The 14935-nt window shown below is 33.3% G+C and overlaps 1 protein-coding gene across 1 annotated transcript in view; it reads right to left on the bottom strand.

Annotated features, from left to right (window-relative positions):
- Positions 1-14935, bottom strand: part of LOC110582196 (CD2 associated protein) — a 133429-nt gene that overhangs the window by 44660 nt on the left and 73834 nt on the right. The window contains exons 6-9 of the mRNA XM_021692137.2: positions 9761-9948; positions 7010-7088; positions 6517-6611; positions 5069-5173 (exon numbers count right to left, since the gene is read on the bottom strand). Coding sequence (XP_021547812.1) covers positions 5069-5173; positions 6517-6611; positions 7010-7088; positions 9761-9948 — 467 coding nt within the window. The remainder of the gene's footprint in view (positions 1-5068; positions 5174-6516; positions 6612-7009; positions 7089-9760; positions 9949-14935) is intronic.

The following is a 14935-nucleotide window of genomic DNA, read 5'->3' on the forward strand; positions in this document are numbered from 1 at the left end:
CCAGGGCACCCCTAGCTCATGTCTACTCCAGCTCCAGCTGCCCAGCCAAATCCCCTTGGTACACACAGTCAACAAAGGAGACATTCCTATACAAGGCCACTCCTTCAAGACCAAGAGGTAGCTGTTCCACCAAATTTACAGACAAAAACACAGAAAGACAAACAATATCCAGAGAAAGAAGATGTTCAAGACAAGAGAACAATATAGAATAAGAGAGATAAATAGCTTTCTTGATAAACAGTTCAAACTAATGGTCATAAAAATGTTCACTGAACTTAGGAGAAGAATGAAGGAATACAGAAAGAAACCTTAACAAAGAGGTGGGAAATAAAATAAATAAAATTTATTTTAATTTTAAAATAAAAAGAACAAATGACTTCTTGATCAAAATTCAAATATGTCAAAACTCACCAGTGAGTTTGGTAAATGCCAAAATATCTTAATGATAATCAAAACTATTCATGACTGATTACCAAAAAGAGGGGTGCCTCAGTCGGTTAAGCATCCGACTCAAGTTGGGCTCAGGTCACGATCTCGCGGTCAAGAGATCGAGCCCTGGTGTCATGCTCTGTGCTGGGCATGGAACCTGCTTGAGATTCTTTCTCTCCTCTGCTCGCATGTGCTCCTCCTACCCCTGCTCGCATGTGCTCTCTCACTCAAAAAAAAAAAAAAAGTCACAGAGCTGAAAATTTCAGTAACTGAACTAAAAGTACACAGAGGGCATCAAGAGATTAGAGGATAAAGAAGAATGTATCACTGGAAGGCAGAATAGTGGAAATCACCCAGTCAGAACAGCAGAAGAAAAAAGAATTTAAAAAAAATGAGAATAGTTGGGGCGCCTGGGTGGCTCAGTCATTAAGCGTCTGCCTTTGGCTCACGTCATGATCACAGGGTCCTGGGATCGAGCCCCACATCGGGCTCCCTGCTCAGCGGGAAGCCTGCTTCTCCCTCTCCCCCTGCTTATGTTTCCTCTCTCTCTATGTCTCTGTCAAAAAAATAAATAAAATCTTTAAAAAAAAATGAGAATAGTTTAAGGGACCTCAGAAATGACATCAAGTATACTAACATTCACATTATAGAGGTTTCAGAAGGAGGAAAAAGAGTAAGAAAATCTATGTGAAGAAATAATGGCTACAAATGTTCTTAACCTAGTGAAGGAAAGACATCCATGTCCAGGAAGCAAAGAGAGTTCCAAACCAAGATGAAACCAAAAAGAGCCACACAAAGATATATTATATTTAAAATGGCAAAAGTTAAAGAGAAAATCTTAAAGGTAACAAAAGAAAAACAGTCACATGTAAGGGAAACCCCATATCAGCTGATTTTTGCAGCAGAAACTTTTTGTGGGCAAGAAGGGAGTGACAGTATACATTTAAAAACCTGAAAGGCAAAACTCATAACCAAGAATACTCCACGAGGCAAAATTATTCACAACTGAAGGAGAGATTTCCCAGATAAGCAAAAACTAAAGAAGTTCATCACCACTAAAAAGGCCTTACAAGAAATGTTAAAGGGTCTTCTTTAAGTAGAAAAAAAGACTGTAACTACAAATAAAATAATATATGAAAGAAACAAAATCTCACTGATAAAAATAAATATATAATAAAGGCAGTAAATCAGCCACTTAAACAGTATAAAAGTTAAAAAACAAAAATAGTAAAATTTACTATAACTACAATAACTAGTTAAGGGATACACAAAATAAAAAGATGTAAAGTAAAACATCAGAACATAAAACATGGATCAGATGCGGGATAAAAGTTTAGTGCTAGAAATACATTTGACTTTAAGTAACTATTAGCTTAAAATAGACTGCCATATATAGGTCAATAATACAGAAACCGTGTAGTAACCACAAACTAAAAGCCTACAGAATAAACACAAAAAATAAAGAAAAAGGAGCCCAAATATAACACCAAAGAAAACTATCAAACCACAAGAGAAGAGACCAAGAGAAGAAATGAACAGAGAAAAGCTACAAAAACAAACAGGAAACAATTAAAATGGCAGTAAGTACATACATACAAATAATTACTTTAAATATAAATGAACTGAATGTTCCAATCAAAACACACAGAGTGGATGAATGGATAAACAGAAAACCAAGACCCATCTATATGCTGTCTACGAAGACTCACTTCAGATCTAAAGACACAGACTGAAAGTAAAGGGATGGAAAAAGATATTTCATGCAAATGGAAACAAAAAGAAAGCTTATGTAGCAATACTCATCAGACAAAAGAGACTTTAAAGACTGTAAGAAAAGACAAAGGGTATCATATAATAAAGGTGTCAATCCAAGATGAGGTTGTAACATTCATAAATATTTATGCCCCCAACACAGAAGCACCAAAATTATATATAAAGCAAGTATTAACAGACATAAAATTGACAGTAACACAATAATAGTGGGTGACTTTAATACTCCACTTACATCAATGGATAGATCATCCAGAGAGAATATTAATAAGGAAACACTGGCCTTAAACAACACATTAAACCAGATGGACTTAATAGATATATACAGACGATTTTATCCAAAAAACTATAGAATACATATTCTTTTCAAGTGCACATGGAACAGTCTCCAGATGTGAAGCCACAAAACAAATCTCAAAAAATTCCAGAAGACTGAAATCATAACAAGTATCTTTTCCAACCCCAATGGTATAAAATTAGAAATTAATTAACAAGAAGATACCTGGAAAAAAACACAAACACAGGGAGACTAAACAATGCTACTAAACAATCAATGGGTCAACAAAGAAATCAAAGAGAACATCAAAAAATATGTTGAGACAAATGAAAATAGAAACAACTTTCCAAACCTATGGAACACGGCAAAAGCAATTGTAACAGGCAAGTTCATAGCAATACAAGCAAGCCTACCTCAAGAAATAAGAAAATTCCCAAATAAACAATCTAAATTTACACCTAAAGGAACTAGGAAAAAAAAAAAAAAGAACAAAACCCAAAGTTAGTAGAAGAACAAAGACCAGAGCAGAAATAAACAAAATAGAGATTAAAAAACAAAAGACAAGATCAATGAAACTAAAAGCTGACTACTGAAAAGATAAGCAAAATCAATAAACCTCTACTCAAAAATCAAGACAAAAAGAGAGGACCCAAATAAATATACAAGAAATTAAATAGAAAAAATTACAACTGACATGACAGAAATATAAAGGATCATAAGAAATTACTACAATTACATGCCAACAAACTGGAAAACCCAGAAATGGATAAATTTCACTTTTCTAATAATTATCCATTTCCTCTGGGTTCTGAGACTTGATTACAAAGAAATAGAAAATGTCAATAGACCAATTACAAGTAATAAAATTCAATTAGTAATTTAAAAGTCCAGGACCAGACAGCTTCATAGGTTAATTCTACCAAACATTTAAAAAGGAGTTAGTAACTATCCTTCTCAAATTATTTCAAAAAACTAAAGAGGAAGGAATGCTTCCAAACTCATTTTATGAGGCCAGCATTACCCTGATATCAAAACCAGTCAGACATCACAGAAAGAAAAAAAAAAAAAATTTACAGGCAGTATCTCTGGTGAACACAAATGCAAAAATCCTTAACAAAATATTAGCAAACTGAATACATCAAAAGGATCATACATCATGATCACTTAGGATTTATATCAGAATGATTCAACATCTTTAAACCAATCAACAAAATACACCATTTTAATAAAATAAAGGATAAAAATCCTATGGTCATCTCAACAAATGCAGAAAGACCATTTAAAAAACCCAACATCCATTTATAAAAACTCTCAACAAAGTGGGTATAGAAGGAATGTACATCAATGTAATAAAGTCCATACATGACAAACCCAAAGTTAACATCACACTCAATGGTAAAAAGCTAAAAGCTCTTTCTCTAGGGTCAGGAACAAGATAAGGATGCCCACTCTCACCACTTTTCTTCAACACAGTACTGGAAGTCTTGGCCACAGCAATTAGGCAAGAAAAAGAAATAAAAAGCATCCAAATTGGAAAGGAAGAAGTAAAACTGTTCACTACTGGAAGACAACATATATCTATATACACACACACATGATGTATACATACACAATGGATTATTACTTAGCTATAAAAAGAATGAAATCCATAGATGGACCTAGAGGATAATATGCTAAGTGATATAAGTCAAACAGGTAAAGACAATACCATATGATTTCACTTATTGTGTAATCTAAAAAACAAACAAATGAAAAAAAAAACAAAAAAACAGAAACAGACTCACAGATACAGGAAACAGACTGTTGGTTACCATAAGGGGGAAGGGGCTAGGGAGCAGGTGAAATAAGTTGCAGGGGAGTAAGAGATACAAACTTCCAGTTATAAAATAAATAAATAAGTCACGGGGCTGTAATGTACAGCATAGAGAACATAGTCAATAATATTATAATAACTTTGGTGACATAACTAGACTTATTATAGGGCCCATTCAGTAATATATAAAAATACCTAATCACTATGATCTATAACACCTAAAACAATAGGATACTGTATGTCAATTATATTTCAGTCAATCAATCAATCAATCAATCCTCAATGAGGTCCATCGTTCTATGGGGAAAAAAGGGATCAAGTTGCAGAAAAGCAAAAGAGCACTGATGAATGACTCAGCGTCACTTTAAATCCTGTAATAAAGCATAGACTGCTTCTTACCCTCCCAAAAATGCACTGACAGAGTAGTACTATAAGATCAAGAGTAGCTTAAAATAAGATTTTCCAAAAAATTAAAGTATAATTTCTTCCAGGGAAGTGTTAATTTGTCTACTACGAGAGACTTTTTCATTTAATTATAATAAAGTAACAAAGTCTAACATTACTTTTCAATATAGTCAGTGGGGAAAGAACACCAGAAATAAAACACAGAACTGAAATATTATTTTGTTTTACTACAGTTCAAATCAATTTTACCTCAATATATAAATTGGAAACCCCCTCATAAAGTTATTCAGTAACAAAGCAAAAAACCTGTTTTTAAAGAAATATTGGCAAAAGGTTCATTAAACTATTATCATCATTGAAAAATAAAAGCTTACTGGAAAGTCTTTATCCAGTTCATTTATCTGAATAGCAAAGTTATCCGGAAATACTCCTTCTTTACCATTAAGTTCACCCTTCCACCAGCCAGCTTCTCCAGTCTCCTATAATGCAAAATGAGGAATAATTAAAATAACTGGGGTTATCTTTAAATAAGAAAAAAGTTTACAACAAAATGGCAAAGTACTGAATTCCATTATTTTTACAAGGAAAAAAAAGGGCTAAACAGATCATAAGGTCCTCCTAAAAGCAAATATTACCCACATATTACTTCCAGCAGTATTATAAAATTGGGTTTCATTTTTTTAAGTAAGTCAAATAATTTTAAAATTCCGTTTACAAGGAGAAAGGAAAAAGGAAAGTGGGAGAGGAGGTGGAGCGAGAATATGATTTTCTAAACTGTATCTTACTTAACATTCTTAACATTTTATATACCAAAAAACAAGCACATTATTCATTTGCCTTAGAAATTAACAAGATATTTTACAATTCTTTCCAAATACCCCCCCTTCCATGAGAAATTGGGTGATTATCAGTCCAAAACTATGGATATTAAAAATCACATACACTAAACCATCTGATAAAGTCAATTTAAAACAAGGGGAAATTTTTTAGAAATTATTCTATATGGTTATAACAAAACCAAAACATTTATAGTCTTCTTCTATTACAAATAGTAACGGGATTCTGCCCAGACCCCAATACTCCTGGGTTTTCTCTTTTTTTTTGCCATAATTTATTCCAAGTTATAAAACTACTTCATTCTTTGAAATAGCTGCATCACTTTCCACTGTATGGTTTTATAAACATTTCCATATTGATGGAATTTAAATTGTTTCCTTCTTTTTCTTTTTATGTCATTATTATTTTTTTTAGGAGTTTATTTATTTATTTGACAAAGAGAGACACAGCGAGAAAGGGACACAAGCAGGGGGAGGGTCAGAGGGAGAAGCAGGCTTCCCGCCAAGCAGAGAGCGTGATGTGGGGCTCGATCCCAGGACCCTGGGACCATGACCTGGGCCAAAGGGAGATGCTTAATGATTGAGCCACCCAGGTGCCCGTCTTTTTCTTTTTTTTTTTAAAGATTTATTTATTCATTTTGAGAGAGAGAGATCAAGCAGGGGAAGGGGCAGAGGGAGAAGATCTCTTTTTATATTATAAACAACAAACATTAGATGGGGAAAAATGTAATGAGGTGAACTAGGAAGTGAGAACAGAAACCTGGAGGAGCCGAGGTTAGAGAAAAAACACACATGATGGTAAAAATAATCCCCAATAAATCAATTATTAGATAGACAAGAAAAATGTTCTCAAAAAAAAAAAGCCTTTCTGAGCACTTACTATGTGCCAGGTTCTCAAAGTTCCAGCTCCTCTAGAGCTTACATTGTAGGAGGAATGTAAGAATGAATAATTAAATAATGCACTGAAAAACTGAGAAATAGCTTACCTTACTTATCAAGTAGATTATCTCTCCCTCTTTAAAAGAAAGCTCATCTTCATTAGTACCTTCATAGGCAAATAATGTTCTACAATATTCCTTTGCTAAAATAAAGAATGTAAATAATGTAGTTTAAACAAATTGATTCTTTCAATAATACTTATTAAGCCTCTACTTTGTGTAAAAAAAATGCACACTAGAAGCTATTAAAGATGAATGAATAATTTTGGCCAATACTATACACTGAATTAAGTAATAATTTCATTAATCCATGCACTCAAATAGTTACTAAGTGCCTACTATGTTCTAGGCGCAGTTCTAACCACAGGGGGATACATGAGTGAACAAAGCACACTAAAATCTTTGACACTGTAGTACTTACATCTCATAGGATCTAATAGTCTGATCAAGCAGTACAGTGTTAACAAACATCTTCAAAAAATCTAATAATGTATTTGGGCATGCTTCATTACCAATATGCAAATTTTATTCAAAAACTTACCTTTAGTTTTACTTTCTGTGTCTGTTTTTGTTATGTCCACACTCTGTGCTTTGGATCCTACTGACTGTATAACTAAAGGCTGGAATAGAAAAGGATGGTATCAACTATTTTAGGTGAGAATTAAGATAATATTCTTAAATAAAATTTCCATTTGCATTAGCCAGCTTTCCCTAACGATACCTACAGCCAGGTTAGTAATGTGACTGACAACTCTGTAATGAAAAGACAAAGATGACATAAGCTTTCCTAAATGATATCTCAGAACTTCACATTTTTATTTTTTATTTATTTATTTTTTTTAAGATTTTATTTATTTGACAGAGAGAGACACAGCGAGAGAGGGAACACAAGCAGGGGGAGTGGGAGAGGGAGAAGCAGGCTTCCCGCGGAGCAGGGAGCCCGATGCGGGGCTCGATCCCAGGACCCTGGGATCATGACCTGAGCTGAAGGCAGACGCTTAATGACTGAGTCACCCAGGCGCCCCAGAACTTCACATTTTTAAAACTCCCTATCTTAAGGATAATTCACATTCTCTGCTACCCATAACACAGTACTGTAATTTAGTTTTAAACCTCTAAAATCAATAAAAACAATAGCATCTGGGACACCTGGGTGGCTCAGTCAGTTAAATGTCTGCCTTCAGCTCAGGTCATGATCCCAGAGGCCTGGGATCGAGCCCCATGGGGTATCGGGCTCCCTGCTCGGTGGGGAGCCTGCTTCTCCCTCTCCCTCTGCTGCTCCCCCTGCTTGTGCTCTCTCTCTGACAAATAAATGAATAAAATATAAAAAAAAAATAGCATCTGAAAATGTACTGAATACCAATCCCTTAGCTAACACTTAATATACATTATAACTTAATCCTCAAAACAATCTGCATAAAGTAAGCACTATTATGTGCTCCTTTTATAGATTAGGAAGCAGTTAAGTAACCTGCCCACAATAACAGTAATTTAGTAGTGGAACCCAGATCTGAATCTATGAAAGTCTGACTCCAGAAAGTGGCTCTTAAACAACAGCACTAAACTTCCTTACGATGACATAGGGAAGAAAACAAAGTCTTTATACTTCATTGCTGCTATCTGAATAAAAATACCTAGCTAATGTTATAACCTCTGTAACTATAGTCTAGGAGAAAATTTTACCTTGTAAAGGAGTGAAGTAAATCCTTCATACTAGTGTTTTCCTTGACTTCTCTCCCCAGAAAAAACATTACATTTGACCTTAGCTGTCATTAGTTAAAAATCTAAATGTACCAACTACCTATTACTGTGTGTTCTGTGTATTTTAAGATACTCACTTTAATTTCTCCCAATTCTACCCATCATTTCTTCTAATCTGATGTCACCCACAAACATAGCAAATGTGCTCTCTATCAATTCCTGGGTCAGTGATCAAAGCAAGGCTCAAAGGCCATCAATACAGGGTAACCCTGAGACAACTCTCACTAATAATTAACTCTTGAGTAGTGAACATTTTAAGTGGCATCTGAAAGAGTACTAGTGTAATCATTAATTAAATAAAGTTACTTGATATAAATCATAAGCTTTAGAGTTAGAAAGGAGCCCCAGATTATCTAATGTCCCTCATAATGCAAACACTGCTTCTCCAACATTCCTGGCTCTTACATGGCTATACTGCACCATTCCAAAACCACAAGAATTCCAATCTTCACCTTTAAAACTAAGAATCAATTAGGCTCCATAATCTTACTGCCAGACAGTCTCAGAGCTAGGAGAGGGTAGGGTAGAAAGTACAAGTTCTCTTTCCTGAATCCAAATCATTATTACATGAAAAAGTATGTAGCAAGGTGGGAAAGAAAAAATATATTGAAACTAACCACTTTAGAAGAAAACTTGAGAATATATCTCACCAACCAAAACAGTCTTATAAGTGAAATATAGCTGAACTAGGCAAGCAAATACTGAAATACTTAAAACTCTTAAGAGTTAAATACAGACATACAACTGAGAACTAAAACGAAACAACACCCTAAAAGTCAATGGAAAAAGCTCCTATCCGAAATAAGTAGTCTGTATCTCTAAGGTGTGAGCCTCAGAAACAATACAGCCTTGTAATTAGTGTTCCAGAAATTGTAGCTATTTTCCCCCAAAACAAAGACTTGCGAGTTTATTTTAAAATCTGTTATTAATTTGGAAGGAAAAAATAAAAAGGATCTCACCAAGTGGTAAAAAATAAAGTAAAATAAATAAAATCTGTTATTAGATGTTATAATTTATGGTACATTCATTTTGATTTATTTCACAATGAAATACTAATGAAAAATAAAGTTCTCCATACACTTAGAGAGAGATTAGCAGATTTCACCATAGCAGACAATCCAGAGGAAAGTTAAGTAGAGCCTAATTAACTTAGTATCTCATTGTGAATCCATTTTAAAATGACCCATGTTAGGCCTATTCCAAATTAAAAGAAAAAATATGTAATTTTAGCTTTTAAAAGGCAAAGCAAAAAAAAAAAATCGCCTTTTCTATTTTTACCTATGATAACCAAAAACTCTAAAGTTTCCACTAAGAAAAGTTGGTGTTAAATTTACCAGTAAACGTTCTCATTTTAAAAGAACCAAATATAAACATTAAAGTAATCACTATAAAGTTGCAGTTTCTCAGTCTTCTCATTCATAACCAATTAGTGATCTCAAAAAAGGAAATATAACAGAGTTGCAAACTTTTACATTTTAAAAAATACTTAATGAGAATAAGTGCAGTTAATCTAGAAGTTCAACATTATTACCTTTTCTGGTTTCTTCTCTTCTATTTCACTACCAGATGTTCTTGTCCTAAGTTTCACAGAGCCTTCTTTAAAAATATCTCCAAATCCAATTCCTCGAATTTTCTTTGGCTGTGTAACTGATCCAGGTGCAATTTCATTCCCATTCCCCGGAGACAGTAAAGGTGAGGTAGTCCCAGTCAAAACAGTTTCTGAAAGAATAATTTGTTTTTGAAGAATGTAGAATCACAAAGATCTTGACTTTCCCCTTCCATACTGTTTACATTCTATACCTCCTAATTAAAAATGGTAAAATAAAAATAAAAAATTAAATGACAGACCACTAAAATATCCAATAAAGTAAAATTCACTTAAACTGATTATTTTGGATATTGTTTTAAACAATAACAATTTTAGGAATATTTAGGTAGTAAAATGCTAATTTAGAAATCCAAGAAGTCATATTATACAAGTTCCTTAACAAAAGCATGTCAAAATTCACAGCTCTTAGCCAAACATGACAGAGCTGTGAATTTTGACATGCTTTTGTTAAAGAACTTGTTGGACAAAATTTAATCATTTTCTAAAAGTTATGTACATAAGATTCAATCTGATCAAAGTAGGGGAGTTTCCAAATACAGCAACTAGTAATATTAGCAAATTTTTATTTTAAAAAGTTCATTTTCATTCTTAAAAGTTTAAGATCATTTTAATTCACAGATGAATGAAGTCTAAATTTGAAACAATAAAAATTTAAACTACAATAAAAAATTTTTTTAAGAAATTTTAACATTATATAAGAAAGAAAGTTGTTTCTACAATCTTGCTCAGCAGCAAAGGATCTTATTTATAGGCTTTAATGAATTTATGAACAACCCATGGAAAATTTTATGCGTATTTTTTCAGCTTATTTTTCTGGGTATAAGAAGCATATCTCTTATTAGATTCTCAAAAGGCCTTATAATCTAAGAAAAAGTTCTAGAGTGTATCATCCAAGAAAATCCCAGAAACACTTCAGAATGGGGTTGAGGGGTAGGGAAAAACACATGGTATCAGTTCATTGAACTAAAGGAGTCTGTTGAAGTTTAACAGTAAGGATAACAACAAGGTAATTAATAAAAATGTAGTTACATTTATTCAGGGCGTAATCTATGGCAGGCACTTGCTAAGCACTGTACATGAATTATATCTAATTTACATAATCATTCATAGGCTTAACATTAAGAACTATTATTCCTCATTTTGAAAATAACTGGGTAAAGAGATATTAAGAACTCCCCCCCCCCAAAAAAACCTTTCCAAAGCCATATATGTAGTAAGTAACAAAGCCAACATTTGAACTGAATTCTAGATGATCCCAGAACCAAACATTTTAATTAGATTAATAACAATTAATAATCATTAATAATAATGGTTCAAACAACAAAAGCCTCCACTCACATATCTGAAACATTTGAGAATTAAAGCAAACAACTTTTAATAACTTAAATGTAATGCTAACAAGTACAGTGATCTATTCTAACCACTTTCAATATTAACCTAAGCCACATATCTTTTTGTAATGTATTTTAAATTAGTTTATTAGAATGTTTACATACAATAAAATGAACCATTTTTAAATGGACATTCCAATATCTTTTGACAAATGTAGGCACCACGGAACCACAACAATCAAGATATAGAACACTTCCGTCACCCAAATGGACATTCATACACCACCCTCATCAATCCTTCCTAAGTTCAAGCTTCAAGAAACCTTAATTTTCATTGTCACTACAGGTATCTGAGTTTCAAATAAATTTAATCATACAGCACATACGTCTTGTGTCTGCTTCTTTTGCTAGGCAGAATGTATAAACTATATCCATGCTGTTCCATGCATTCCTACTTCAGTTCTTTTTATTGCTGATTGGTATTCCATTGTACAGATATATCACTATTTATCTAACATTAAGAATGTTAACTGCAGGGGGGCACCTGGGTGGCTCAGTCATTAAGCGTCTGCCTTCGGCTCAGGTCATGATCTCAGGGTCCTGGGATCCAGTCCCACATAGGCCTCCCTGCTCAGTGGAAAGCCTCCTTCTCCTTCTCCCACTCCCCCTGCTTGTGTTCCTGCTCTAGCTCTCTGTCAAATAAATAAATAAAATCTTTAAAAAAAAAAAAAAATTTTTAGCTGCAGGTTTTTCATAGATGAGCTTTGTTCAATTTATAAAGTTCCCTACTGTTGCTATTATGGAGCTTTTTTAGTGAAATTAAGTATTGAATACATAAAATTCTCTTTCTGCATCTACTGAGATGGCCATCTTTTAAGCTGTTTAATATAGTATATTAACTTTTGAATACATGGGATAAACATCATTAATTATAATATATAACCTTTACATATTTTACTTTTGAATGAATGGGGTAACTCCCTTTAATCATTATGTATAACCTTTACATATTTTGCTGGGCTTGATGTGCTAATGCTTTGTTTTGATTTCTGTGTTTATGCTCATGAGATAATGGTTTATAATTCATTTTTTCATGACTTCATCAGATTTCTAGATCAAAGAAATACCAACCTAAGAAATCTGAAAAATTCTGTGTAAGGTTAAATCCTTAATAGAATTCAGCAGTATTTTGTGTGAAGATTTTTGATAATGAATTCAAATTTCTTCATATGCTACTCAGACTATTAGTTCTATTTCTATTTTAATAAGCTGTATTGTTCAAGGAATGTGTGCATCTAAGTTATCAAATTTATGAGTATATTTTTTCATTATCCCTTTAATGTCTGATCTGCAGTGATACTCGTATCACTGGTTATTACTCAGACATTTCATATCTGGTTATCAGTAATATTTTTTCCTTTTTTCTCTGAGCAACCATTAGAGCTTTAACAATTTTATACCTTTTTGAAAAACTCAACTGTTGAAATTGTTGATTTTCTTGAAAGTTGGTTTGTTCTTTATTTCATAGTTTTTTGCTCTCATTTCCTGACTTCTAATTATTTCAGGTTTACTTTACTCTTCTTTTACTGATTTCAGATAAAAACTTATGATTATTGACTTTTGTTTTTTCTAGTATTAGCATTGAAAGCAATAAATTTCTCTATAGGTGCTGTTTTACCTGCATTCCACAAATTTTTATTGTTGTTTCCTTTTTTCTTTTTTCATTTGAAAAACCAGTTTAATTTCCCTCACAATTTCTTCTTTGATCCACAGGTTATTTATAAATATTGCTTAATTTCCAAGTAACTGAGAATTTCCCAAGTATCTATTCCTGAAATACTTCCACTGGGGTCACAAAACCTACTGTGTAGGACTTCAAACCTTTTAAATTTCTGAGACTTGCTTGATGCCCAAACATTAAGGGTCTATTGGTAAATATTCCATGTACTTTTCAAAAGTATGTGTATTTTACTGTTGTTGGGTTAAGTATTTCAAAACATCAACTAGATCACTTATTTGATCATTTGACTCTTCTATATCCTTACTAATTTTTTGGTCCACTGGTTCTATCAATTAATGAGAGAAGCATGTTCAAATCTATGCATAGATTTGCCTGTTTCTTTCAGTTTTGGCAGTTTCTGTCTCATGTACTTTGTAGTTCTGGTATTAGGTTATACATATTTACAACTGTTACGTAATTTTTATGAATTGACTCCATCCTTATGAAATGTTTCTTTTTATCCCTTTTTCCTTTGTATATTAATATATCATTATTAATGTAACCATTCTAGATTGCTTATGCTCTGCACAGAATACCCTTTTTCTTTCTTTTAACCCGTATCTTAATATATCGAGCAAGTTTCTGGTAGGCAGCATATTATCCAGTCAACTGGCCTTTCAATTAGAGTTTTTAGACTTTTTTTTTTTTTTTTAAGTAGGTGACATGCCCAGCGTGGAGTCCAGTGTGGGACTTCAACACACAACCTTGAGATCAAGACCTGAGCTGAGATCAGACTTAATGACTGAGCCACCCAGGTACCCCTAAACCATTTAATTTTAATGTAATCACTGATGTGGTTTAAATCCATGATCTTGCTATTTGTTTCCTATTTGCCCAGTTAATCTTTGTTCCTTTTTTCTTTTTTCCTTTGGCATTAACAAGAGACTTTTTCAGTTTTGGAGTCTAGAAGCCCAAGATCAGAGTGCCAGCACATTGGGTTGTGGTGAGATCTCTCTTCATGGCTTACAGATGGCTGCCTTCTCACTGTGCCTTCACAAGGCCTTTCCTCAGTATGTGGACATAAAGACAGTGGGCTCTGCTGTCTCTTCCTCTTTTTTTTATTGAGATATAACTGACATATAACATTATATTAGTTTCCGGTGTACAAATAATGATTCCTTATGTGTATATATATTGTGAAATGATTACCACAAAAGTCTAATTAACATCTATCATCACAAAGTTAACAAATTTTTTTTATGATGAGAACTTTTAAGATCTACTCTCCTATGACTTTTAAAATATACAACACCGTTTTATTAACTATAGTTACTTTGCTGTACATGACATCCCCAGAACTTATTTAGGAAGTTAGTGCCTTCTGACCACCTTCATCCATTCCACCCATCCTATACCCTCCGCTTCTGGCAACCATCAATGTGTTCTCTGTATCCCTAAATTCAGTTTTGTTTGTTTTTAGATTCCACATCTAAGTGAAATCATACAGTATTTGTCTTTCTCTGTCTGACTTATTTCACTTATAATAATGTCCTCAAGGTCCATCCATGTTGATGCAAATGGCAAGGTTTTTCTTCTATTTTATGGCTGAAAAATATTCCATTGTGCATATATAACACACATTTTTTTATCCATTAGTAAACAATGCTGCCATGAACACAAGGGTGCAGATATCTTTTCAAGTTAGTGTACTTCTCTTCCTTAGGTAAATGACCCAAAGTGGAATTTCTGGATCACACAGTAGTTCTAATTTTTTGAGGAACCTCCATACTGTCTTCATTAGTGGCTACACCAATTTACATTCCTACCAACGGTACAGGAGGGTGCCCTTTTCTCCACATCCTCACCAACACTTCCTGTCTTTTTGAAATAGCCATTCCATCAAGTGGTTTTGGTTTGCATTTCTCTGAATATTAGTGATGTTGAGCACCTTTTCATGTATATATTGGCCACCTCTACATCATCTTTGAAAAAATACCTATTCAGATCCTCTGCCTATCTTTTAATCATGTTTTTTGAGTTGGATGA

Source organism: Neomonachus schauinslandi, chromosome 8 (genome assembly GCF_002201575.2).
Source record: "Neomonachus schauinslandi chromosome 8, ASM220157v2, whole genome shotgun sequence".
Taxonomy (NCBI): domain Eukaryota; kingdom Metazoa; phylum Chordata; class Mammalia; order Carnivora; family Phocidae; genus Neomonachus; species Neomonachus schauinslandi.